At 36.6% G+C, this 25160-nt stretch overlaps 1 protein-coding gene across 7 annotated transcripts; it reads left to right on the plus strand.

Moving 5' to 3' along the window:
* Positions 1-785: 785 nt before the first annotated feature.
* On the plus strand, positions 786-23469 carry sytl2a (synaptotagmin-like 2a). 7 transcript variants are annotated; one of them, XM_052116520.1, is made up of 17 exons: positions 789-1024; positions 4569-4840; positions 6656-6807; positions 9685-9808; positions 11040-11085; positions 11217-11310; positions 14686-16977; positions 17638-17742; positions 18033-18086; positions 18735-18829; positions 19286-19455; positions 19609-19711; positions 19988-20149; positions 20270-20366; positions 20757-20856; positions 21821-22026; positions 22389-23469. In XM_052116520.1, the coding sequence occupies exons 2-17, from the start codon at positions 4740-4742 to the stop codon at positions 22532-22534; spliced, it is 4047 nt and encodes a 1348-aa protein (XP_051972480.1). In that variant the 5' UTR covers positions 789-1024; positions 4569-4739; the 3' UTR covers positions 22535-23469. The 7 variants fall into 7 exon arrangements, with proteins under 7 accessions (XP_051972477.1, XP_051972480.1, XP_051972476.1 ...); XM_052116516.1 differs by having other exon boundaries at positions 14686-16827; positions 18036-18086; XM_052116515.1 differs by having other exon boundaries at positions 14689-16827.
* Positions 23470-25160: the final 1691 nt, after the last annotated feature.

Consider the following 25160-nt stretch of genomic DNA (forward strand, 5'->3'; position numbering starts at 1 on the left):
TAATAATGTATTATATTTTAATATATGTAATACATATAATGTAAATTTATTTGATTAATATTTGTATCATATTCTATTATATATGTATAATGCATAGGCATATATATATATATAAATATATATAAATATATATATATGAGAGAGAGAGAGAGAGAGATGCAATTGAAACATCCTAAAGAGAAGAAGAACTGTGGCAAGATCTCCAAGAAGCTTGGAACATCATATCTGCCAACAAACAAAATAAAGTAGTGTCCAGGTGTGCTTAAGAGTCACACCAAATATTAATTTAGCCTTTTTGTTTTTTCTTTTTACTTTTTAATATTTCCTGGACTTTGTATGACTTTACTTAATAAATAAAAACGATTTATGGCATTATTTTTGACATCCTCACTACAGGTATACATATATATTCAGTATTGTAGGCTATATAAATTCAGAAATGCAAACATTATAATTACATCAGAGCTGTTAATAAATCTTTATTTCTCACGAGCTTTAAGGTATAGCTGACTAGCTCAGGCTTTAAAAATGACACTAATTAAAATAATTCATTATATACAGAATTCATTCATTAAAACACTCATAGGGAGTGGCGAGATGGAATTGTTTTTAATTGTTTACTTACATTTGATGCTTAATTTTATACACACACTTCATAAGTGTCTTATTAATAATGCGTATGAAGTGTTGTACTGTCTTCGTGTGGAGGTTATTATAGGTTTATTGTGGTAAAATAGTGTGACTACGCCTTTAAGAGCGACCACTGCGTCTCTACCTAGTGTGCAGCATATGTGTGCGTATCATAAACAACAGTAAGTGAGCTGCCTATCTAGATAAAAAGGTTTTGAGTCACAGCTAGCTCAACAGGGACACACACACACACACACACACCTCACTTTAAAGCTGGAGTATTAAATGCGCAGGGCTCATTTCTTCAAGTGTATGACCAGTGGAAGTGGATGATTGCTCTCCTCCAGTGTGTCTCATGTAGGGCTCAAGTGAGTTGGACTGAAGCAAGATTCAGGTAAACAACTTCTTTCTATCAGTTTCATGAGTGTGAAGTTGTACATGATGTGTCAGGAGTGTTGGGTTTTGTTTCAACAGGCATTTACTTGCAGAACATTTAACTCTGTGTGAAGTTTTCATGTCTGGAATTTTCTGTTTTTATCTCTGCAGACATATTGTATGTTTTCTCATTTCCTGGATTCCTAATCTGTTTATGCCTGTACTAGCTATTTAGGAAAGAATGCTGAGTATTTAATTCCATCTAGAGATCAAACCGTGATTAGTTACATGAGTACTTTAACTAAGGCTCTTGTAGTTATCCCTGTGACAAAGCATAATCTCTTTCTTTTTTCTTTCTTTCTTTCTTTCTTTCTTTGTTATTGGAAAAAAAAAATTCTGATAACACAAATCTTACGTTTTCCTTGGAAGTTTTCCCAAACCCACAAACAATCAGTGCACTGTAAAAACTGTTAATGTGCAGTTGTTTCCTTGAGAAACTTTTTTTGATATAAAAAAAAATATGCCCTGAAAACTTTCCTTAAAAGGGGTCATGACATGAGCAATCAAATTGTTCTTGATCTTTTGGCATATACAAGGTCACTGTACTACAACCCCAATTCCGAATTGGGACAGTATGAAAAATGCTAATAAAAACAAAAAGGAGTGATTCGTTAATTATATTTACCCTTTGCTGAAATCACCACATAATATGATGTACAGTAATTTCAAATCAGATGATTGCAACATTCCATTAAAAAGTTGTGATGGGCAATTTAAGACTATTAACAATTTGACAGGTTGAAATAACAAGGTGATGTGAAACAGGTCAGGCCATCATGTCATAGTATAAAGGGAGCCTTCAAAAACAGCATAGACCTTCAAGAGCAAGGATCATTCAAGACTTGTCAATTTGCCAACAGATGCTTCAGCAAATAATCCAGCACTTTGAGAACAATGTTCCCCAAAGACAAATTGGAAGGATTTTGTGCATTTAACCCTCAACAGTGCACAATGTTATCTCGGTGAGTAAAGGACAAGATGAAAACCCACTTCTGAATGCATGTGATCTCTGATCCCTCACACATTACTGTCTTAAAAAACGTCATTAATCTGTAATGGATATCATGAACATGGGTTTGGGATTACTTTGGTAAACCTTTGTTAGTGTACACTACTCACCGCTGCATCCACAGATGCAAGTTAAGACTTTAATATGCAAAGCAGAAGCCCTACATCAACACTGTCCAGAGGCGCTGCAGACTTCTCTTTGCTCGGTCTCATCTTAGATGGAAAGTAGAACAGTTGAACTGTGTTTTTTTTTTTTTTTGTCCGATGAATCCACATTTCAAATAGTTTTTGAAAAACACAGCGGTTGTGTTCTCCGGGCCAAATTGGAATAGGACCATCCAAGCTGTTATCATCATGTCTTCATGTGCCTAAATGTTTAATAAATGTTATTTGAAGAAATGTTGATGTTTTACAGCAGTAAACTCTTGACTGTCCCACCTTTTTTGGAGTGTGTTGCAATCATCTGATTTGAAATGAGTGTACATAAAATAAAAAAAATGAATTTCACAAGGTAAAGCATCATATAATGTGAAGTTGTAGTGCTTTCAATATAGCAAAGGGTGAATATAATTTACAAATCACTATTATTTTATTACAATTTTTCATACTGTCCCAACTTTTTCGGAATTGGGGTTGCATAAAAACATGCTGTGTGTTTCAGAGCTCAAAACTTCCTCACTGCAAAACTAGCATTTATGCTGAAATGGAAATTGACTCATTCTCAACATTGTGATCACAGGTAGACATTTGCATCTGAGCACAGGGGTGTAGATTCCAATAATTGCAACCCCACAGGGTGTAGATTCAATAATTGCACCCCCATTATTTATACCAAGATCAATGGAAACATGGGTAAATGCTTCACGCTGCAACCCCCCACCAATGTTAAAACCAAATCTACACCCTTGTCTGACTGCCTCCACATCAACACATGTACGCCTACTTTAACTTATCACCACCGTAGCCCCGCCCAGTAGTGGTGAGCAGTGAGATGGCAAGGAGATCATGTCAGTCAAGAGCAGAGAGACAATCATAACAGTGGGTGTTTACTGTGAAGTCTTAAAGGAGAACCAGCACCAAAACAGAGCGTTTCTGTCAGAGGGTCAGAATGAGGTTGGAAACTATCATGTTTTACAAATATATGACAGGTTTTATTTTTTGTGCAAAAAAACTTTACTAATATTAAAAGTAGACCTTTTGTAGATCTAAAATCACAAAGGAAACAAAGAAGTAATCCATAAGACTCCAGTGGTTTAATCCATATCTTCGGAAGTGATCACTTCAGAAGTGATATAATAGGTGTAGGTGAGAAACAGATAACAATTTAAGTCCTTTTTTACCTCCAATTTCACTTTTACATCTGAAAGTCACATCTGAATTTAAACACTGGAGTCATATGGATTACTTTTATGTGATTTCTGGAGCTACAAAGGTCTGATCACCATTCACTTGCATTGTGAAATGCCCCCCGGCTCAAGTTTAAGCTGGTTTCCAGAAAAAGACAACAGACTGTTCAGATTGATGCCATTTGTGTGCCGCCACCTAATTTGAGTTAAGTGTAATTTGATTTTGGAATAAAAGAGTCTTTCAATCTTGTCTCTGCTTTCCTGGCTTGGAAGCAGCAAGGTCCCATATCCTCTGAAAGTCATCTGACAATGCCATGTCACATGCCCTCTATTGAGAACATACTGTATGGACCAGCGCTTGTGTGGAGCAACAACATGTTATTTATTTTTTCCTTAATTTGGCATGCCCAATTCACATTGCTTAGTAGGTCCTCGTGGTGGCACGGTTACTAACCTCAATCCGGGTGGCGGAGGACAAGTCTCAGTTGCCTCCACTTCTGAGACAGTCAGTCTGCACATCTCATCACATGGCTTGCTGTGCTCGACAACACGGAGACTCGCAGCATGTGGAGACTCGTGCTATTCTCCGCGATCTACACAAAACTTGCCATACACCCCATTGAGAGCGAGAACCACTAATCGCGTCCACGATGACGTTCCCCATGTGACTCTACCCTCCCTAGCAACCGGGCCAATTTGGTTGCTTAGGAGACCTAGCTGGAGTCACTCAACGCAGCCTGGATTGGAACTCGCGACTCCAAGGCTGGTAGTCAGTGTCAATACTCGCTGAACTACCCAGGCCCCCAACATGTTATTTCTAAAGCAAAGGGATGAATAGATGAAGCGTAGATGATATTTTTAAATCCCTTTCTGAAGAATTCATAAGGAACAATTAGGATCATGTGATGGTCAGAAGAATTCAAAGGAAGGACGGAGTTCTTTGTAAGCCAAGGTCTGACTGTTTAACTGGTTCTAAATTATTTTGTCTGTTGTTGAATTAAAGGAGTGACTCACCCCAAAAAATGAAAATTGCATAATTTTCTCACCCTCATTTTATTTCAAACCTGTATGACTATTTCACAATGTCAGTCACCATTTACTTTGCATCTTTTTTTAACCAAGACTTTGGACTTTGTATATCTTATGCAGGTGCTGCAGGTCTCCAAGTGCTCCATGACATAATGAGTATTCGTGACTGAACAGGCATCAGGCCTCAAGGTTTCCCACAGTGATGCTTTTGACACTTTCAGTGCACCAATCATAGGATATCTGAGACTGATCTGAGATCTGTTAGCATCACTCACATTGAAGACATTCACCATGATTGACCTAAGCTACCTGACAGAAGAAGAGCAGGAGATGATTTTGGCAGTGCTGAAGAGAGATGCAGAGCTGAAGAAGTTAGAAGAACAGAGGATCAGGTGTGTTTTGAGAGGTTGTTATCAGGTGAATTAAAGGGATATTTCACCCAAATAGTTCACCCATTCACCTTCATTGGAATGTTTCCGTATAATGAAAGTAAATGGTGACTAAGGCTGTCAGTCTGCCTAACATCATCTTTTAAGTTTTACAAAAGATAGAAAGCCCTATTGGTTCGGAACAACATGAATTTTCATTTTTGGGAGAATTATCTCTTTAATACCTCAGATTTAATCATGTGCAGTCATAATTAATTATTTATTAAACTAATGCTATTGTCCATTGATGATTCAAATAATTGTTCTTCCTTTTTTATCTTCCCATTGTTGCTTTTGCTTATTGAAGTTTTGGGGCCATAAATACCCACTTTATGTAATTGCTGGTTCTTGTGTTTTTCTATTGTGGCTCTGTTTTTGAATTAATTGTGCACAGTACAAGTTTGATTATTTTACTGTCAGTAAATTTTTTTCTATTTGTGATGCAGTGCTTAAGATGTTCTTAAACTGTCCAGAATAATTGGTTTACACTTCAAAGAATGACTGGAATTTGTCCACATAAATGTCACTGCAAAAGCTTTCAGTAGACAGTAATCTAAAGGTCATGGATTTAAGGGTTGCTGTGAAGTTTTATTTTACATTTTTTCTACACTCATTTTTATTGAATGAAGTTGAACACCCTTTTATATCTTAAAATAATAATAAAAAAGCATTAGTGTCAGAAATGAACCGCAGCTTAGAGCAAAAATGATAATCAAAGTGATAAATGTCCCAGATTTTTAAAAGGTGGGGTATTTTCTTATATGTTATCTGATATTTTCCATATTCTATTCTTTTAGACCTATCTAAATATGGGTTTGGTGCCTCTGCAGACATCATAGTGACTACGTTTGAAAAGAAATGTGGATGACATAAATTATGTAATATGGACTCTAGAAAAGTGTTTTGCATGTGTTGTGGTATCGTGTGCATTACAAATAGCTACTTTTGGGTTTTATGTAGATTTTAATGGGACTCTCATGCCATCCCAAATTTATATGACTTTCTTTCCTCTGCTGAACACAAGCAAAGATTTTCAGAAGAACATTTCAGCTCTATAGGTCCATACAATGCAATTGAATAGTGACCAGAAATTTGAAGCTCCAAAAATCTAATAAATGCCACATAAAAGTAACCATAATACTCCAGTGAGAACCACTCCAGAATCACTGAAGCCTTATGGTTACTTTATTCGGGCCTTTATTTGATTTTTGGAGCTTCAAAGTTCTGGTCACCATTCACTTGCATTGTATGGATCTACAGAGCTGAAATATATTTCTGAAAATCTTCATTTGTGTTCAACAGAAGAAGAAAAGTCATACACTTTTGGGATGGCATGGTGGTGAGTAAATTATGAGAGCATTTTGGGTGAACCATCCCTTTAAAAGTAACAGCCATAACTGTTCATTTTGAGAATTAATTTGGACATACAGTGCATCTGGAAAGTATTCACAGTGCTTCACTTTTTCCACATTTTGTTATGTTACAGCCTTATTCCAAAATTGATTAAATTCATTATTTTCCTCAAAATTCTACAAACAATACCCCCATAACGACAACGTGAAATACATTTTTTGAAATCTTTGCAAATGTATTAAAAATAAAAAAAGCACTGTATTTGTCATAAATGGACAGCATGCTGTGTATTTTATGGTTAGAACAAAATGTCTTAAAAGCTAAAATAAAACGATTAATGAGTAAATAAAATAAAATCAAATAAAAGAGTAATTTATGAGAATGATCTGCATAAAACTATTACTTTTATCACTCTCTTTCCCTCAGGCAGCTTTGTAAGTCTGAGAAAGACCGGAGAAGGCTGAAGTACTTAACTGGAGAGTGGTTTTACGAGACAAAGTATCACAGACACAGAGAAAAGATCCATAGCTCCGACATCATCAGAGCATCCATGAGACAAAGGAAACCCGTGACGATATGTAAGTGGTGCCAGCAGACAGACTGACCCCTCTGTAGCCGGATATCAGATAGGACCATCGCTGTTTAAAGAGCAGTCTCATTATTTCCATTGCATTTACTTCGTCCCTGAATAGCTGCGGCCTTGGAATTCACTTGTATTCAGTCATATGTTTACGTCAACTCTTTTCTGCCATATGTAGCTTGTTTTGAACATTATCTGTGCAACCCCTGACAGATTTATCTCACATCTTTGCATTTTTCTAATGCAATACAGTAAAAGTTTAGCTCGTCCATTTTTTCATTAAAAATTATATTGGCAGCAAATCATTTTTTGTGAAAATTTGTGGCATAATGTTTATTAGCACAAACAGTAATTTGGACTTGTCCCTATGGAAGTAAATGAACAACAAATGTCTTTGAAACAAAAAAGCACAAGGTATTGATGCAAAATAAATGCATTGCCTTAACAGTGCTTGCATTTTTGGGGGATGCAGTTTCATATGGTTTTATATTTAAGATATGAATATTTCAATTGAAAACATTTTGCACAATTTCATCATTAAATATTCACCTTCCAAAATTCAGTTCAAAAATAATTTTTTTATTCAATCTTTATTTTTCAACAGGTAATATTTAGTCCATTAAATTTCGCTTTGTGAAACGCCTTTAAAATATCAGTGGTTAAAATCCAGTTGGAATTTCAACCTTTTGCTTCCTGGCTAGAGGTCAGCAACCTGACCCAGGCCCAGCAGGACCTGAGAACCCTATGGGTTGTGGGCTGGGTTCGGGTCGGTGTTTGGGTGGGGTTCGGATTTGTATGAATGAAAAAATAAAAAGGCTTACCGAACTTGTTTTGCACACATGCTCTCATTTACAGACGTGCAAACGGATGAGTTAGGGGCCATTTGCACCGAACATGTCTTTGTGTGCATCTGTTCTGTTTTCCCATTATTTCCCTATGTAAACATATGCTGGACACATTTATTTGACATTTACACCACGTCTTGCTTATTCTTCAGAGTCTTGTGCAGAACCGGCATGTTATAAACACCTTTCCAAGTTAAAATAAATATTTTTTTTTCAAAAATACATGTTGAGACACCTGCGCTTTGTTTTATTCTTTGCACTGCGTCTAGATTGTTTTTATCACAGGTGTCATAAAGATTCAACAATCTGAACAAGTTCAGGCTGCATAGAGGGGACTGTTTCTTAGTTTTCCAGATTGTTCTGCACCAAGTGTAGTTTCAGCAAATAAACAGTAAGTCAATGCGTTTTCCCCGTTCTGATCTATTATAATGAGGGGCTGCTGTGCCTTGTCAAAACTTTGTATGTTTGCTGTTTCAATACTGTTACGAGTGATGTCTATATGCTTACATAATATACAGCCTATTGCAACAGTACTTGCTTGGAGAAGAAATTAGATAGTAACTGGGTTCGAGATGGGTTTGGACTAAAAATCTGATGGTATCGTTCAAGCCGGGTAGGGACTGGGGCCACGCGGTCTTGGGTACAGGTTGGATTTCATTTTAAGGCCTGTGCAGACCTCTAATCCTAGTATTGCAGGAAAAGCGGTAGAGTGCAGATGCACAATCTTCACACTATGCTACTAGGTCTCATCACAAGGTGGTGCAATCATGTGTTGATGAAAATCAAGAGCAACAGAGAGAGTACTTCACCAAATAAGCCATTGTCACAATCTGTGTGTCATCTCATTTGGCTCTCATTAGTAGTCCACCTGCATTTTTGTTAACGGGCGGTAGTCAGTTTTTATAAATCAATTAAATTGTATGTATAAAACTGTGCATTTCTTGTTTATTTCCACCTTCTGCTACTTATACCAACTACAGAAATAAGTGCAGTTAGAATAGCTAAATATGTGGAAGAGTATTGTTTAAAACCTTATTATGACCTTACAGCAATACAATATGTAGCACTTGAATGTGTATATATAGTTTACTCAGTTAAACAGGCTTGGATTAAAGAGAAAATATTTAATAACATTTATGTCTCATAAGGTTACATCAGATGGTTTCAGTTTACATGAAATAGTTACAAATCAGATATATGAAGATGAAACCAGAATGCATACTGAAAAGGGCAAAGAGGACCAAAAGATGGACACGGAGAGAAAGGGTAGACAGAGATGCCTAAATAGCTTATTATTTTCCCCCTCATATACCAGGACAATTGACAATTGATTTATCAATGCTGGCAATCATCCAGGACCTCTCTCAGTAGCTCTTGGCCTTAATCAACACCGATTGCACCACATAGTGGTGAAGCCAAGTAGCAGCAAATGAAGATTGTGCATCGGCACTCTACTGCTTTTCCTGCCATGCCAGGATGCAAAATGTTGAATTTACAACTGAATTTTAACCACTGAAATTTGAGAGGCAAATTTGCAAATTGAAATACAAGGGACTGTTGAATAATAAAGGTGAGACTCTTAAAAAAAATTGGGGGGATGATTCATATTTATTAATTATTGTTTAATTATGAATTTTTGTGTGAAATGATTTCATTTGAAATATTCACACCTTAAAAATACAAGCATATGAAATTGCATCCTCAAAAAAATGCAAGCACTTCTAATGCAATGTGTTTATTTTTCAATTAGTGTAATTCAGTGTGCTTTTTTTTTGGTTCAAAGATATATGTCATTAATTTACTTCTGTATTGTCCCTCCTTTAGTTGGGGTGTAGTGGGGGGGTATTCTGGGTTACAGTGAGGCACTTACAATGGAAGTGAAGGGGGCCAATCTGTAAACGGTAAAATACTTACTGTTTCAAAACTATAGCAACAAGACATAAACAATACAACAATGCATTTATGTGTGTGTGTGCACAAGAGTTTGTGTGTATGCATGTGCATGTGTAATGAAAAGTATCTTTTTGTAGTGGAGCTCACTCAAAGATGGGCAGAGAGACCCAGTTTTGTGAACAGTCAGATGAAGGATGTGTTCATCCCTCCAGAGCTCTCAGGACTCATTGAGGAGCCATCCACGCAATCACAGAATGAGAGGTGAGTGTTCGCTAAAGTTTAAAGTAGAACATTTTATCTTAATGAAACATGGTGTGTCATGTACTTTAATAGTTACATTTTTCTTGCTTTAGTCATTGATTTTAAAGCTTGGAGAAATCAGTGTCATTTCAATAGATAGATAGATAGATAGATAGATAGATATGGTAAAAACTAAAGGTAGTAAGAAATAACGCATAATATTAGTATGCACAAAACAGAGGTTACTTAACTTCTGAGAAGAAATACTTTTTTGTTATTGGTACGAAGCATATGCTGCTGTTCTACTTGATTAAAAGATTGCACAGGACCTCTGCCTTTTAAACAAACTAACTCTACTTCCGCCCATTAGCCTGGTTAGAGGAGCTGTCATCAATCGCCTCATATCTATACACAACAGCTTTAGCAGCTCTTAAATCACTGCTCAGAATGAGCAATAGCTTGATTCTCAAAAATGCTTCAACAATATCAAGAGAAATGCACTCTTCCTACAGCATCTCCGGTTCATACAGTATTTGAAAATGTGTATTTCTAATGTAAACTAGAGTGCTCTGGAAATGTGCGCTCTTTTTCCCATTTAGTAATCAGACAAAGAGGGAGGTAAAGGGAATCCGGAGGCTCTTTAGTTCAGAAAGCAACTTCAAGGGTCAGATCTTACATGCTATTGTTTTGCTCTCTCTTTGAGACCATGTAATGGCATTATAGTATCACAATGCAGCATGGAATCAAATATGTTTTTATCTACTTAGTGCTGTCTGAATCTTGTGAATTTGTAGTGGTTCCAGGGTGTATACCATGAAGATAGAACTTAAACCTTTATTTAATATTCAAACTATATCTAGCAAATTTGCCAAAATAATGAGTGTTCTCTAATATGCCTCCCGAACACTTCCTCCATCCTGCATTGTTTTGTCATACAGATAGTCACGCCCAAAACATGAGCCATTGGTTGAGCCAATGTTGGTATGTAGGTTTGTTAAAACAAAGCAATGTTGAATGTACTGCTATACCACAGGCTTTACACTTTTTGGGGAAATCAACATACAAATGGCTTACTATATTGCCTGTTCACATTAAGATGGAACCAGAGAAAGTATTTTAAAATAGAAAAATGTACAAAAAGCAGGCTTACAATGGCCAATTGGTTATTATCTTGTTTTTAAATCATGCATCTAATGCATTACTTAATTAAATGCACCAAAACCCTTTTTTATATTACATTACCTCCATACAGTTTGGAACATCAGATGCCAGAAGGCCAACAGAGACTTCAAATCAAGGTGCAATACACACAGTTCAGTCTCTAAGTTCTAATATTTTGATGAATTTTCAAATTATATTCTTCAGAGGAATTTTTATACTATTAATTATATAAATATTTGTTGGGCCCCTTTTTTGATTCCCCATGTAGCCCAGGATGAATCCATTCAATATTATGCGCTCACAGAGGGACAAAGACAGAATTATCAATGGTGTGAAAGAGGCCAGCCAGACACCTGCTGAGGGTGAGAATATCTTTACTATCAAATCACTGAATTAATTTACTGTTTAACACTATGATCCTCAAATAGTTTTTAAAGGGATAGGTCATCAAAAAATGTAAATTCTGTCATTGTTGAATATCATGCTTTTCCAAGCCAGTATGATATTCTTTCATTCGTGAAATACAAAATATGTTATGCAGAACATTGTTGTGTTCCACACAGTAAAGAAAGTCATATGGGGTTTTGAACAACATGAGTCAATAATGACTGTATTTAAAAAAATATATAATATCCCAAAACATATTAGAGAGTAGACAAAAGCTCTCAGCTTTCAACAGATTGTCTCTTTGATGTAAAATGTACATATTATAAGTTACATATTTATGCTGATGTTGATGCATTCTGTTCAGTCCTATATTAAATGAGGTACCAAATGTTTTTGGGTTGTTTTTTTTTTGTGATGGAGTGAATGTTCTGGAGAGCAATGTGCCAGAACATATTTCTTGCCAGCACAGTAAGTTTGTTTGACTGATTCCCATTGAAGATTATGTGTGCCTCTTCTGATCAATGGTGTTGGCTTGGGACGATCTGCTCTAATAACTGTTTTGCATGAATACAGTAACTGTAAAACATGCAGTGTTTGTAAACATGCAGTGTATGCTAAATATATCAGGAACAAAAGTTTTGTAAACACTTTATGGAATAGTTCACCCAAAACCGAAAATTCTCTCATCAATTATTCGTCCTCATGCCATCCCAGATGTGTATGACTTTCTTTCTTCAGCAGAACACAAACTAATATTTTTAAAAGAATATCTCCGCTCTGTAAGTGAATGGTGACCAGAACTTTGAAACTCCAAAAAGCACATTAAGGTAGCATAAAAGTAATCCAAATGACGCCTATGGTTTAATCAACAACAGAAGCGATATGGTAGATATGGAAGAGAAACGGATTCATATTTATGTCCTTTTTTATTATGAAATCCACCTTTCACTTCCTCACTCTTATATTTTTTTTGGCAATTCACATTCTAAGTGCATATTGCCACATACTGGTCAGTTTATAGTAAAAAAGGATTAAATATTGATCTGTTTCTCACTCAAACCTATCATATTGCTTCTGAAGACATGGATTTATCCACTGGAATGGAGTCTTATGGATTACTTTTTTACTGCCTTCATGTGCTTTTTGGAACTTTAATGTTATGGGGTGAGTATATAATGAGGTACTTCCATTTTTGGGTGAACTATTCCTTTAACAACCATTGGTCTAAAGTACAACAATAGAGGAGCTTTGTAGGTTTGGATTAAACTATAATGTATATAATTTTCATAGAATATCCAATTGCTAAATTGTAGTTTCAATTTTATATTGAATGTAATATGTGGCATTTAGCAAGAAATACATGTGAAAAAGTGGCATTCCTTGAAATGGTGTGGTTAAAAGATTTCCACAGTAAGTTCAACAGTGTAGCATGGCTTTAGGAAGCTGCCAAACTTTAAGCAGATTATACGAAAAAGTATGTTGTCCAAAGAAGTTAAGCCGCTATGCATGACCAGTCTGTACATTATACATAGATGGTACATTTTGTGATGAATATTTGGTCTGCTGTTGTTTTCAAGGAGTCAGACTAGTTTTATTGTCACAAGGGCGAAGGCCAATATAAGCACACTAAAAAAAGTGAAAATGCAGCCATGAGCTATTTCTACTTGACATGGTCATTAAATTAAATTTCATTGGTTGTAGTCAAGTTGATTCAGTCATAATATAATATTTTTGACTTCATTGAAACCAGTTAGTAGCAATGTTGTTACAATATGAAGCAGATATATAGGTATAGAAATATATATATATTTCCACTCAATGCAAAGTCAAACCTGTGCCCAAAAAGAGACTACTGCTGTTCTCCTGCCAGGACTCCCTCCTGGACACTGCCAGCAGTGACAACATTATTAAACGGGTTGTGACATCTCCCCCTAGAGGCATCCTGAAGCACAGTGGCTCCAGTTGTAGCTCCGTTGAATCTCTGCGACTCAAAAACAACGACAGCAGCAGCAGCCATTCTTGTGCACCAGACAGCCCCATCAACCCTCCTCTTTACCCTTACTCCGTGCACTCTGCCTCAAGTTGTTTAGACAGGAAACAGACCCGCTTCTCTTCCATCATTCACGCCAAATAAAGAGAGCAAGGAGAGAACAGTGTGTTGGACATAGACTACAGTGCTCTGTCTGACCAGTATAGGGAGCTGGATAGAAGCGATATTGTAAACAACGGTAATGCAGTGGCTGTGGTTGCAGCTACTAGCAGTACTTAAAGTGGTTTTAAATCCATGTGTATTAGTGTAGCAACCCTCTATATGCTAGTGTACTCCTAAAGGTTTACAAAATGAACTTTTAGCAGATGTGGGCATTTAAAATGGACATCTCTATTGATGTCTCTGCACCTCACAGATTGTGGTGCAATCAAAGTAGCAAATCTTGGTTCATGACTGTGATGTAACTGTCTATTGGCTTTTTAAAAAAGAAATGGGAAAATTCCTTTTAGTTCCACCCAAACTTCCTGTTTTCAATTGGAAAAATATAAACACAGGACATAAAACTGCACTAAAGGTATTCCATTGGGTTTTTGAACAAGGGAACTAGCATAGTGGTCTTAAATTTGGCTTAATCAATTCCTATTGTCTGAAGTTACATGTCACACTCTGGAGTCAGATAATCACGAGCATCCCAATATGATGATCAGTGAGCCTATAGAAAAGTGGACAAATGACAGGTAGTGGAAGTGGGAAGGGTTGTCCAGCTGGATACCTCATAATTGTTGGAGTGACAATGGCAAAAGCATAATCCAATAACTTTCTGGTAAGATAATGGAGCCCTGTGAATATAATCAAACTATTATAACAATTACAAAACAATTAAGAATCAGCCAACAAATATATAAGGGGCAAACTATTAACTGATCATTTAATAAATAACCATCCCAAGCTCATAATTAAAAAAAATAAAATAATATTTGTTACTGAAAAAACATTGCTTGACAATTTTCTTGACAATATAATCTGTCTGATTTAACAGTTTGCAATGGATCTCATTAACCCTCATACTAACTGCTTTTGTGTGTGTGCGTCATACAGTACATGGCTTCTGATGAATGCTCATGTATGTATGTTTATAATCTGCAAATGGTGATTAGTAAATAAGCACTGCAAGAAATGTACTACCCTCTGGGGTTTTACCTCAATTTTAATGTGCATTGTCATTATTTGATTACCGAATGATGTTCAGACTCGCACAATTGAGTATCTTTTTGTTTTTGGAAGTGTTGTTGTATCTCAAGTAATATTACATGTCTCTTTCATGTATAAAATGAGACCTTTAAACTTCTTGTCTCCACAGCAGTTTGTCATGAGGTTCATGCTCGGCCTCAGACCTCACAGGTGTCCAATTTCCATAGCTCTGCTGAAGTTAAAGGTAAGGCCAATACATTGTGCACAGAGAGCCAGACTCATACAGTAACAGAGGAAGAGGGTCATTCAATTTCTAAGGTACTTGAGTGGTTTGGCCGAGGTTCTCGAGATGCAAAGCAGAGTAAGCTGAAAGAATTGCCAGCGCAGAGTGAGAAGAACAAAGAGGAACCAGATGATCATGGAACCTCAGGCATCAAATCAGAAGAATTGGATTCTCCGGTCATACAGCCAAAGACCAAGCCATCTCCAAAGCCACGTCGGGGTTTTTTTGCATTGTTTTCAAGAGCAGAGAAAAGTCCTGCATTTCTAACATTTGACAAAGAAATAATAAGTGAAGATAAATCCAAAATTGCGAATTTGGAATGCGAAACACCTTTCACCATGAGACCTGAACCAGATGTCAGTATATCTCAACAGGACTGTGTTTCCACAGTGAGCAAGACAACAGAAATAAAACAGGTTACTTCAAAAACAGAGTTAATGCAACATGGCAATGCAACAGCTAGACCTGTTTGGGAAGATCTTCATAAAGAAGAGATTTTTGACCAAGGTGAGATATCACCAGGTAGACTGGCCAACCTAAAGTCCTTCTGGGAAATGGGGAACAGAGGACCAAAAATACTGAGCATCAAAACCGGAGCTGAAATACAGGAAAGTGAAACATCTCTGTTTAATGAAAATTATGAAACTTTAGACAGAAGGATTCCAGATTCAGGCATCAGCCCATCAAAATTAAATGCCACTGAATATCCAGTTGAAGTAGAATCTACAATGCATGAGTATTCTTCGGTATCACGCTATGGTGTCGATATGTCTGCCGTATCCTTAAATGAAGATGGAAAACCCTCTAATTTGGACAGCAGTAAGATGTCAGAAGGCTCAAGTAGTGAGTTACAAACACACATGGTCATGAGTGACGTCAGACTGGTGTCATCCAGTTCACCACCAAGAGGTAACGCACTTCAGAACGAGTTGCAGGAAGAGCCTCTCTCTGAGTCGCTGTCCAGGGATATATCTGGCCTGAAGAAGGAAATCTCTACTCATAAAATATCTCTCAGTCAACAGGATAATAAAGGCTCAATTGATGATCTGAAGTCATTTTGGGAGAAAGAAAAAAGTGGCCTGCGACTAATTGTAGGCTCACAAACATGTACACCTGATATTAAAGACTCATTTATGCCGTTGTCTTCTAAACGTTCTTCCATAGGGTCAACTAGTCCAGATTTAACAAGTTCCCTAGACAAAATGACTTTGTCTTTAAACAAAGAGGTTGATTCGATTCTGCAAAATGAGAAGATGGAAAAAAGCGAGGGTCCAGCCAGAGTGCCAATGCAAGATCATCAAGATATCCGAGGTAGGGTACCTTACATCACCCAGAACACTTCTAATTTCAAACCACATTCGATTTCAGACAAACACTTGAAGCCAAGTTCGCCTTCATCTTCCCTCAGAAACCTCCCACAAAATGCTCAATGTGATACACAACAGTCCACTAATATTTACCAGCCGAAAGATCAAGGTCAGACCAGAACACCTAGCCCATTACGAAAGCCTAAATTACATCCCAAGGGCTCTTATCCAAACAAAAATTCCAGGAAGGATGATTCTCCCCTAAGAACCTTTGTTATAGATATCAGTCCTGCTGACAGGAGTCAGTACATTGATAAGGTTAAAACTCATGAAGAGATGCCCTCATATTCATTAAATAATGTAACTGAGAAAATGGGTAACATTAATTGTCCTGAAGGGTATCACATGTCCACTTCCCAAGACATTTCAGATCGCCGTATCATCACCCTAAAAGACGGCAGTCCATTCAACTCCAAAACTGGTCACTCACAGGTTTCAGCCTCAGAATTGAAATATGCATCTACTGAACACCACAGGAAGACCTTGAATGAAGACATTGATATAAGACCCATCATGCCCAAAGAACGAAAGCTGACAGTGGACACAAATTCTCATCTGGCCCGGTCTTATATTCCCCTAAGTTTACACCATTACCTTGGTGTAACCGAGCAGGCCGTCATAGATGAAAGAGAAAGGCTGGGACAGGTTGTGGTGCAGACAGGTGAGGCTTTTGAACGGATGAACCAAGGCAGAGTAAGCAATGAGAGCTCCCCCTCTCGACGTTCCCAGTCTGAATCGGAGGAGATCACCTTTGACTCCTCAGGGAGCTCAACACCTGAAGCCTGGTCATTCTCACGCACCAGTTCAGCCTGTGAGCTTACCTTTCTACTTTGGTCTAGTAGAAAGTCTAGTCTAGTCTAGTCCAGTCTAGTTTTATTAATAGAATATGATTAGTTCTTTGATTTTGGTGGAAGCTGGGTTTATTATTTTTCAAATCTGCTCATTGTGACCCAAGAAATTTATCCTACCTGATAGTTAAAAAAAAAAGATCAAACTTTGTAGACATGATAAAATTGCATTTTTCGGTGCCAAATTTTAGTGGGACATAGACTGTGTTGCTTTACTTTATATGCTACATTGTCCAAACACTATTCAGGCCCTGTTATTTTTTTTTGACCACTTCAGTCCATACAGGCTTACAACAATTTAAGCCCCGCTTCACTGATCATAAATCAGCAAGCAATCAAAAATCACAGGAAAATGCAGTGAATCAATTTTGTGCTTTTGCTAGCTTTTATCTTATATTTGATTGCAGCTTATCATATGTGCATATAAATTCAGAATCCCCTCAAAATCATATAATAAAATGAATAAAATACGGTTTACTTTCTGAGATTTCACCACCTTAAATTTTAGTGTTTCAAATGAGGGTTTGTTACTAATAGTCTTAGTAGACTAGAATGGTAGACTTCTTTTTTTTTGTATAGTATAGTCAGAGGTGATGTTTCTAATGTGATATGGACTATGACAGGTGACAGTGAGGAAGCCAGCCCTGTCAGATCTGCTCTGGAGCGTGCCAGTGCCAGACCCCTTTCTGTTTCCAAGAGTCTAGAGGACCTGGCATCCACACCTTCACGTAAATACCGCTGTCTTTTCTGCAGTATGGGTTGTTGCCTTTAAGGTTATTTAAAGATATTAAAACATGTTGGTCTGTGGGGAACATGGAGGGAATTGTTTAATGCCTTTTTGAACAGATCTATGTATTTAGGAGGGACAGACTCTTTCACCCCTGCTGGATAGAAGTTTCATTTCTTGAGACTTATTAACCTTTCCAAATTTAACAAGCTTTGAGAGTTGAATTTATGCAACATTTAACTACATTCTATTACTTTATTTATTGAACTAAAATGTGCCATTTAATCCAAGAAGAGAGATGGAAGACTGACCCAAGGACTGATGTTGAGATGAGTTTTGAAGATGGTGAGCTTTTCCTTTTTTCAGTTTCTAATGCAGGTCTTTTAATGTTCTGCCTTTAAGGCTTTTTAATATTTTTTATGTCTTTCTCCGCTCTGCATTTGTAAAATAATGTTATTTTTTTAAATGGTAGGTTCATATTATGTAGTGTACAGTTGCATAATACCCTCAAAAGCAGAAGCCAAGCCCCTGATGTTAAATTCGTATGAAGGACGTTAAACATCCTTTTGATAATTGACCCTTGGTCTTTCATGTATATTTTACTGTCTGGAATGGCTAAGGGAATGCATTAAAAGACACATGGAAATTTTATGAGAGCATAGGTAAATACAAACGATTAAAGGCAGTATGCATCCTGTACCACCTGAATCATTCATATAATGGTGAGGTAGATGTAGAATGACTAAGTAAATTCATTGATTTTAAAATAGCCAATGCATGTGCTCTGCAAAATGAACAACTCTACACATAAACCCTTCAGAATGAATTGTTTCCTCTAACACTGATACTAGATTCATTCCAGCTGTATCTGAATCAGAAAAGCTTAAATGAAACAATTGAGACCTCTTAGTCTCCTAAGCTATGAAAAGCATCCTTTGAGCAATACAATCTTCCTTTGGGCACTAAGTTTTCCTTGTTTGTTTTCTGTCTCAGTGTCTGCAGTCGCTCCCAACACTAAAACGTATTTCTTAGACCCTACGCAGGTGAAGAGGATGAGTTTGTCTGCACCTGCATTTATGCACCAACAGGTAAAATACACACTGTATCCTAATACCCATGAGCTTCAGGATTAGCATTTGTTGTGTAGTTTCTAAAACATATCTTGAACTACAACTCCCAAACTTTGACATGATGCTTTGGATTAGCTCTAAAATGCCATAGTTTTATGTGTGTTAGATATAACTGGCTGTAGTGACCATCATTCACCCCTGTATGATTAGCCTGCATAAATGTTAACTATCTCATGTTGTTTGTGCATGTGACTTTAGAAGGATTGGAGAAATGGTGACTGTGACACACTGAGAACATGCCTCCATGTCCTCTGTATGATACCCCTGTCTTTAACATCCCCTTTACTAACTAACTAATCTGAAATGCTCCGATGTGAACATATTTATACTACCTTTTTCTCCATTTGTTTTGATAACATGCATTTATGAGTAGATATCTATACAGATCTTTGTCTCCATCTGTGGTACGCATAGGTCACTGGCAGTGTAATGAGTATCTACAGTAGGGATTTTGGCAACGTGGAGGTTAAAGGCACAATCCAGTTCGCCATTCACTATTTGCAAAAACTGGGAGAGTTCCACATCTTCGTAGTGCAGTGCAAAGACCTCGCCGTGGCAGATCCTAAAAGGAACCGGTCTGACCCGTATGTTTAGTAGTGGGGGAAAATATCTTGGATTATATTTTTTTCTAGGAGCATGTGACTACTGTAAAAATAACAGTGTCTTTCAAGTCATAAAGACAGCTAATATGGTCTGATAAAAAGTGATGTCTTTGCTTTGTGTGTTTTGAAAATCAGGTATGTTAAATGTTACCTGTTACCTGACAAAGCAAAATATGGAAAGAGAAAAACATGTGTGAGAAAGAAGACTCTGGATCCAACTTACAATGAAATCTTGCGGGTATGAACATTATTAATATTCTGAGATATGTTTTGCAAGGTTCCCACGTCATGAAAAACCTGGAAATATCAGGGAACTTTATAAAATCTTAAAAAGTCATGGAAGAAATGTCTAGAAATGTTTAAAAAATCCTTGTAATCGTGAACAACAACTTTAAGTCATGGAAATGTAATGGAAAAATCAAGGAAATTAATTGGTCAAATGTTGTGAGAACCCTGGTTTGTGATGTTTGTAAAAATTTTATTAGATGACCAAAGTAGTCATTTACTTGTGCAGTTTAAGATTCCAATGGAGACTCTGAAAACCCAGAAGCTGAACCTGTCTGTGTGGCACAATGACACATTTGGCCATAACAGCTTTCTTGGAGAGGTAGAGATTGATCTGGTGGAATGGGACTTTAATAACACACAGATGAATGAATATCTGCTGAAAGGAAGGGTAAGACAACAAGAATGTAATGATCTTTAGAGAAACAATTTATATAGTGTGTCACATACAGTATAGTATGTTAATATATTGCACTGCCACTAAAGTATGTATTACTTTTACTAAACCAAGGTTCAGGTTCCCTCCAGCCCTAAACATTCTGCTGATGGTGAAGAGATAAGAGCAGAGATAAGAGTTGCTCTACGTTTTTTTCTTCAGTCATCTCACAGTAAGCTAGTGAACTTTTATTAATTTTAAAGCCATACAAACAACAATCAAAAGTGCATTTATCATGCTAATGCTTTGTATTTGAATATGGAATATGACTTTATAGGAATATGTTTTTCAGTTGATATTTTAAAGCGATAGTTTAAATTAGTAGTAGTAACAGTTTAAAGACAACATTTATAATTCTGTCATTTGCTCAGCTTTAGTTCATTCCAAACCTGTATGACTTTCTTCACAAAAGGCATAATGGCATAAAGTTAGAGACTGCAAGCCTGAAAATAACATCTCATATTGTGTTCCACAGAAGAAAGTCATAAAGGTTGGGGATGAACTGAGGGTGAATAAAGTTTTTATTTTGGGGTGAATTAACTCTTTATTTCTGGTCTTGCAGGTCACAAGAACAAGGCAAACGGTGAAGTACAAATCTGGGTTAAAGAGTGCAAGAATCTACCAATTTCCAGAGGTGTTACCATTGACCCTTTTGTCAAATGGTATTTATACAAATCATTTCATACATTTGTATGCATGATCTAGGTTTTATGGTATTTTCTTTCCTCAAAAGGTACGGCCACATTTACCTTTGCAAAGCAAAATTCTGAGAGCAAAATACAGTAATTTCAATGGTAATCTGCGCAATTCTAAAGTTCAGGTTTGGTGAACTTTAACAGGTGAATTCACCACGTTGACCGAAAGGAAGTTGCTTGGTTTGGCAGTGACCTCTGTGGGTGCGGTGCTTCGTACACAGCTACACTGAATATTCCCAGTGGACAAGGATGTCAGTTTAGTGGCAAGTTTCTTTTTAACTTGACTCTCACAGAGTATAAAGTGCAGCATTAAAAAGAGGTTGCTTGGCAATTCGTTTTCTGTTGGTTTCATGCACGCTTGATGGCACCCGTGCCTTGTTCACCTGTGAAATTTCGATTTGCAACGATAAATGTGACCTTGCCTTTAGGCCTTTTCACACCAGACGCAGAAAAGCGAGACGGATTACAGACAAATAGCCCATTCACACTAAAAGCTAAGCGAATAATCGGCGAATAATCAGCATTGGCAAATTCACACCTCTGACCGACAGTTTCACCCTGATAGAGTATAGTGCCGCAACACACCTTTCAGCTGATCCGCCCTCCGCATAACATTGATAAGAAGAAGAACTACTTGATAAATTGGCAAAACAACCAGAAAACCTGACTTTGTTGGCATGCAAAAGTTCACCCCCAGACTGTTTCTATTCAATATCCTCTTTGCGGCAAGAAATTGTGGTGAATATTTGCATTTGGTGTGAAAAGGCTTTTACACACATGTTTAAATAACTCCTCCATTTGTCAAAGAAAGTTTATCATCACTGCCCCGCAGTAGTGATCATCTTATGTAAATTATTTCAAAGGTTGTGGATTTTACGTGAATGTTGCATCACATGTGGGACATTTATTTGTGTACATTCTACCATCTCAGCGCAGTCCTCCCAGATAACAACCGGAAAAGCCGACAGAAGACCAGAGTACTGAAGAGGGTTTCTAACCCGGTGTTTAACCACACCATGGTGTATGATGGCTTCAGGCCAGAGGACCTCAAAGAGGCCTGTGTGGAGCTCACTGTGTGGGATCATGACCGACTTAACAACCACTTCATTGGGGGTATTAGGCTTGGTCTTGGAACAGGTAAAAAAAATAAATAAATAAAGCCACCTTTACCCACTGAATTTTTCTGTTGACAGCAAAAAATGTCAATTCTTGTAAAAAAAATCTAGAGTTGCCACAAACTTGCCTCAAATGACTTCATTAATTTTCGCTTTACTTTGCAGCAAATGAGCATTGCTACAGGTTCACCACTACCGGTGAACAGCTGCAAACATTTGCAGCGAATAGCAAGCTCACTTGCATGTGAAAGTAATGAGCGGCAAGTTTGCCAGAACTCTAGATGTTTTTGTAAAGGCATCCATTAAGAAAATGAAAGCGCCCAACAGATGCATTGCATTCAATAACTGTCACAATTACATTAGTATCATCTGATTTCCTTGCAGGTAAAAGTTACGGTGCTGATGTGGAGTGGATGGATTCTAACAGTGCTGAAGCAGCCCTGTGGGACAGAATGATGCAATCTCAGAATGAATGGGTGGAAGACATATTACCTTTGAGAATGCTGGTCATGGCAAGAATGTCTAGATAGAAACTGGGAAGCATGACAACACAACATGAACATGAACATGAACAGAAGAATATGCAAGATGAATGAACTGAATCACTTGTGTTGTGATTATGTAATATTTAACATATTAACTAACTGAATGGGTTCTTGACATTTTGTATAAGAAAAAGAAAGAGAACACAAAAAATATAGTATGCCTATGTTGTAAAGTATGTGGGTTTCATGTCTTCAATAAAAGTATATAAAATGTGTTAATATTCAAAAAATATAAAAGTAATAATTTGATTATCATTAAATTACCTTAAAGGATTATCCTACAATGTGTAAAATGAACTAAAATTTGAATAAACTTTAACCTGTCCAGTTGCCGTTTCGTTTTTATGTAAAATGACAAATGGTGAGCTGAAATACCTAGTATTAAAAAAGTGGATTTTGGTGATCTGGAAATACTAGGAAACTGCCAGGTATTTAGGTTGAAGCACAAATTACATGGAAGTGAATTCACCATGTGTTCCCTCTGGATTTTTCAATGGGTTTTCATAATGGTAGTGTTGATTTATGAGTAAAATAAGGTCTATGGAAAACATTACTTAAGGACAAGTGGATTGTTGTTCTGGAATATCTAGATCTGTGTATTTAATTGTCTCTGAATGTGCCACCTAAAGTGATTAAGCACTTGGAGAAGATACTTTATGATTTCCTTTGGAGAAAAAAAACAACAAACAAATTATTTAAAAAGTTATTTGTAATAAAGAGCAAGGGGTACTTGAAGATTTTGATTTTGGAACACTAATGACAGTTTCAAAATTAAATGTTTGATAGAGTTTATGAAGAATCAACTAAGTATTTTGAATGTATATCCTGACTATTTAATACTCTTGATGTATAAAATGTTTGCTGAAGTGTAACTATTTTGTTTTGGATGGATTTGGAAACCTATATAAAGATACATTTGGGATGTGTGCTAAAAACGTGTGTATGATCTGATGTGGTTTTATTTTGAAGATGATATTTTGGAATGTAAAGAACAGAACAAACAAATACAATTTATTATTTTTTGGGAGAGGAAAATAGCACAATATACAAGAAAAAATGGGCTTGTTGTAATTTAAACAATTTCTAAAATATTCCCAAACAGTGGGTTTTTTCAGACAGAAGTGGGCTTTTTTCAAACATCTAATGAAATTAGTGAATCCCTATGTGCACATTTTCAGAGGGGGAAGTAGACATAGACCTGCACAAGACATTTTTTTACACATATGAATCGGCAAAGAAAAAATCAAAGAAGATTAACTCTCCTGTGCATGTATAGAAGGGCTGTGTGAAAGTTGATCTATTTATCTGTTTCCCACTCACAACTATCATATCGCTAGATATGGATTTAATTTTACCGCTTTTGTACTTATTTGATTACTTATATGCTGCCTTTAAATGCTTTTGGACCTTCAAAGTTATGGCCATAATTCACTTGGATTGTTTGGACCTACAGCTGAGATATTCTTCTAAAACTCTTTGTGTTCAGCAGAAGAAAGAAAGTCATAAACATACGGGATGCATGATAAGGGTGATTTAATGAAGAGAGAATTTTCATTTTTGGGTGAACAATTCCTTTAACGGTGGAGACAACCCACTCGATTTTAGCAAATGAAGTAAAGCGGTTGAAAAAGAATCAATTCCATGCCACATATATTTGCAAAAATATAAAGTATTGCAAAATAAAATAAAGTTTTGCAAAACAAAAAAAGTATTGAGCAAACAAAAAAAAAAAAAATTAAAACAAAAATTAAGTATCACAAACGTCAAATAAAGTATCGAGAGAAAAAAAGAAAGTTTTGCAAACAAAAATAAAAATTGCAAAATATAAATAAAATATAGCAAAAACCAAGATGTAATTAATTGCAAAAATCAATGACTGTTGTAAAATAATCTAAAGATCTTTTATCCTTTTTTATCTCTGCAACAGATTTTTAGGCAGCAATGATTTTGCCACACATCTTTTTCTTTGCAATGCTCCTTTTAATCTGCATTTCCATCACGTGTGAGCTCGTGATACCGTTTTGCCTTTGCGCTTCACTTTTCTCTGCGTTTCACTTTATGGCACTGTTTTGACGTGGGGGTGGAGTCAGGGGATTGGGGCGTGTACAACGGGCTCAGTGATGCCTCTCTGGAAGTTACGTCATTAGCTTGAGACACTTCGCATGCAGGTGGATCTCAGGTATATAAAGTTGATTGTTTCCTTTTATTTAATTAGCATTAAATGTGCTTTAACTCCAGCATCTGCAGTTTTTTCTCTCTCAATTGATTGGACTATTGATTGATTCTTATGTTTATTTTATAGATTATAATTGTCTATACCATAGTATGTTGTCTTCTAAAAAAAATGTAAACTCCATATTTAGATGTTATAACATTATCACTGTTAAAGGAGACAATAAATAGATTACAAATTGAAAGTTAAACGATCGTAACAAACGTGCATGTGTTCTGTCTTTAAAAATAAAGTTTTGAAATATAAAATGTTCACATCCCCTATATTCTTAACCCGGCGTTATACAGCTATGTGGCATGGGGGGCGTGGTCGTGTCGGTCTGCGGGAGAGAGAGAGCGGTAAGGCTTGTAATTATCTCTAACACCTGTGTCTTGTTGT

This window comes from Xyrauchen texanus, chromosome 43 (genome assembly GCF_025860055.1).
Source record: "Xyrauchen texanus isolate HMW12.3.18 chromosome 43, RBS_HiC_50CHRs, whole genome shotgun sequence".
Classification (NCBI taxonomy): domain Eukaryota; kingdom Metazoa; phylum Chordata; class Actinopteri; order Cypriniformes; family Catostomidae; genus Xyrauchen; species Xyrauchen texanus.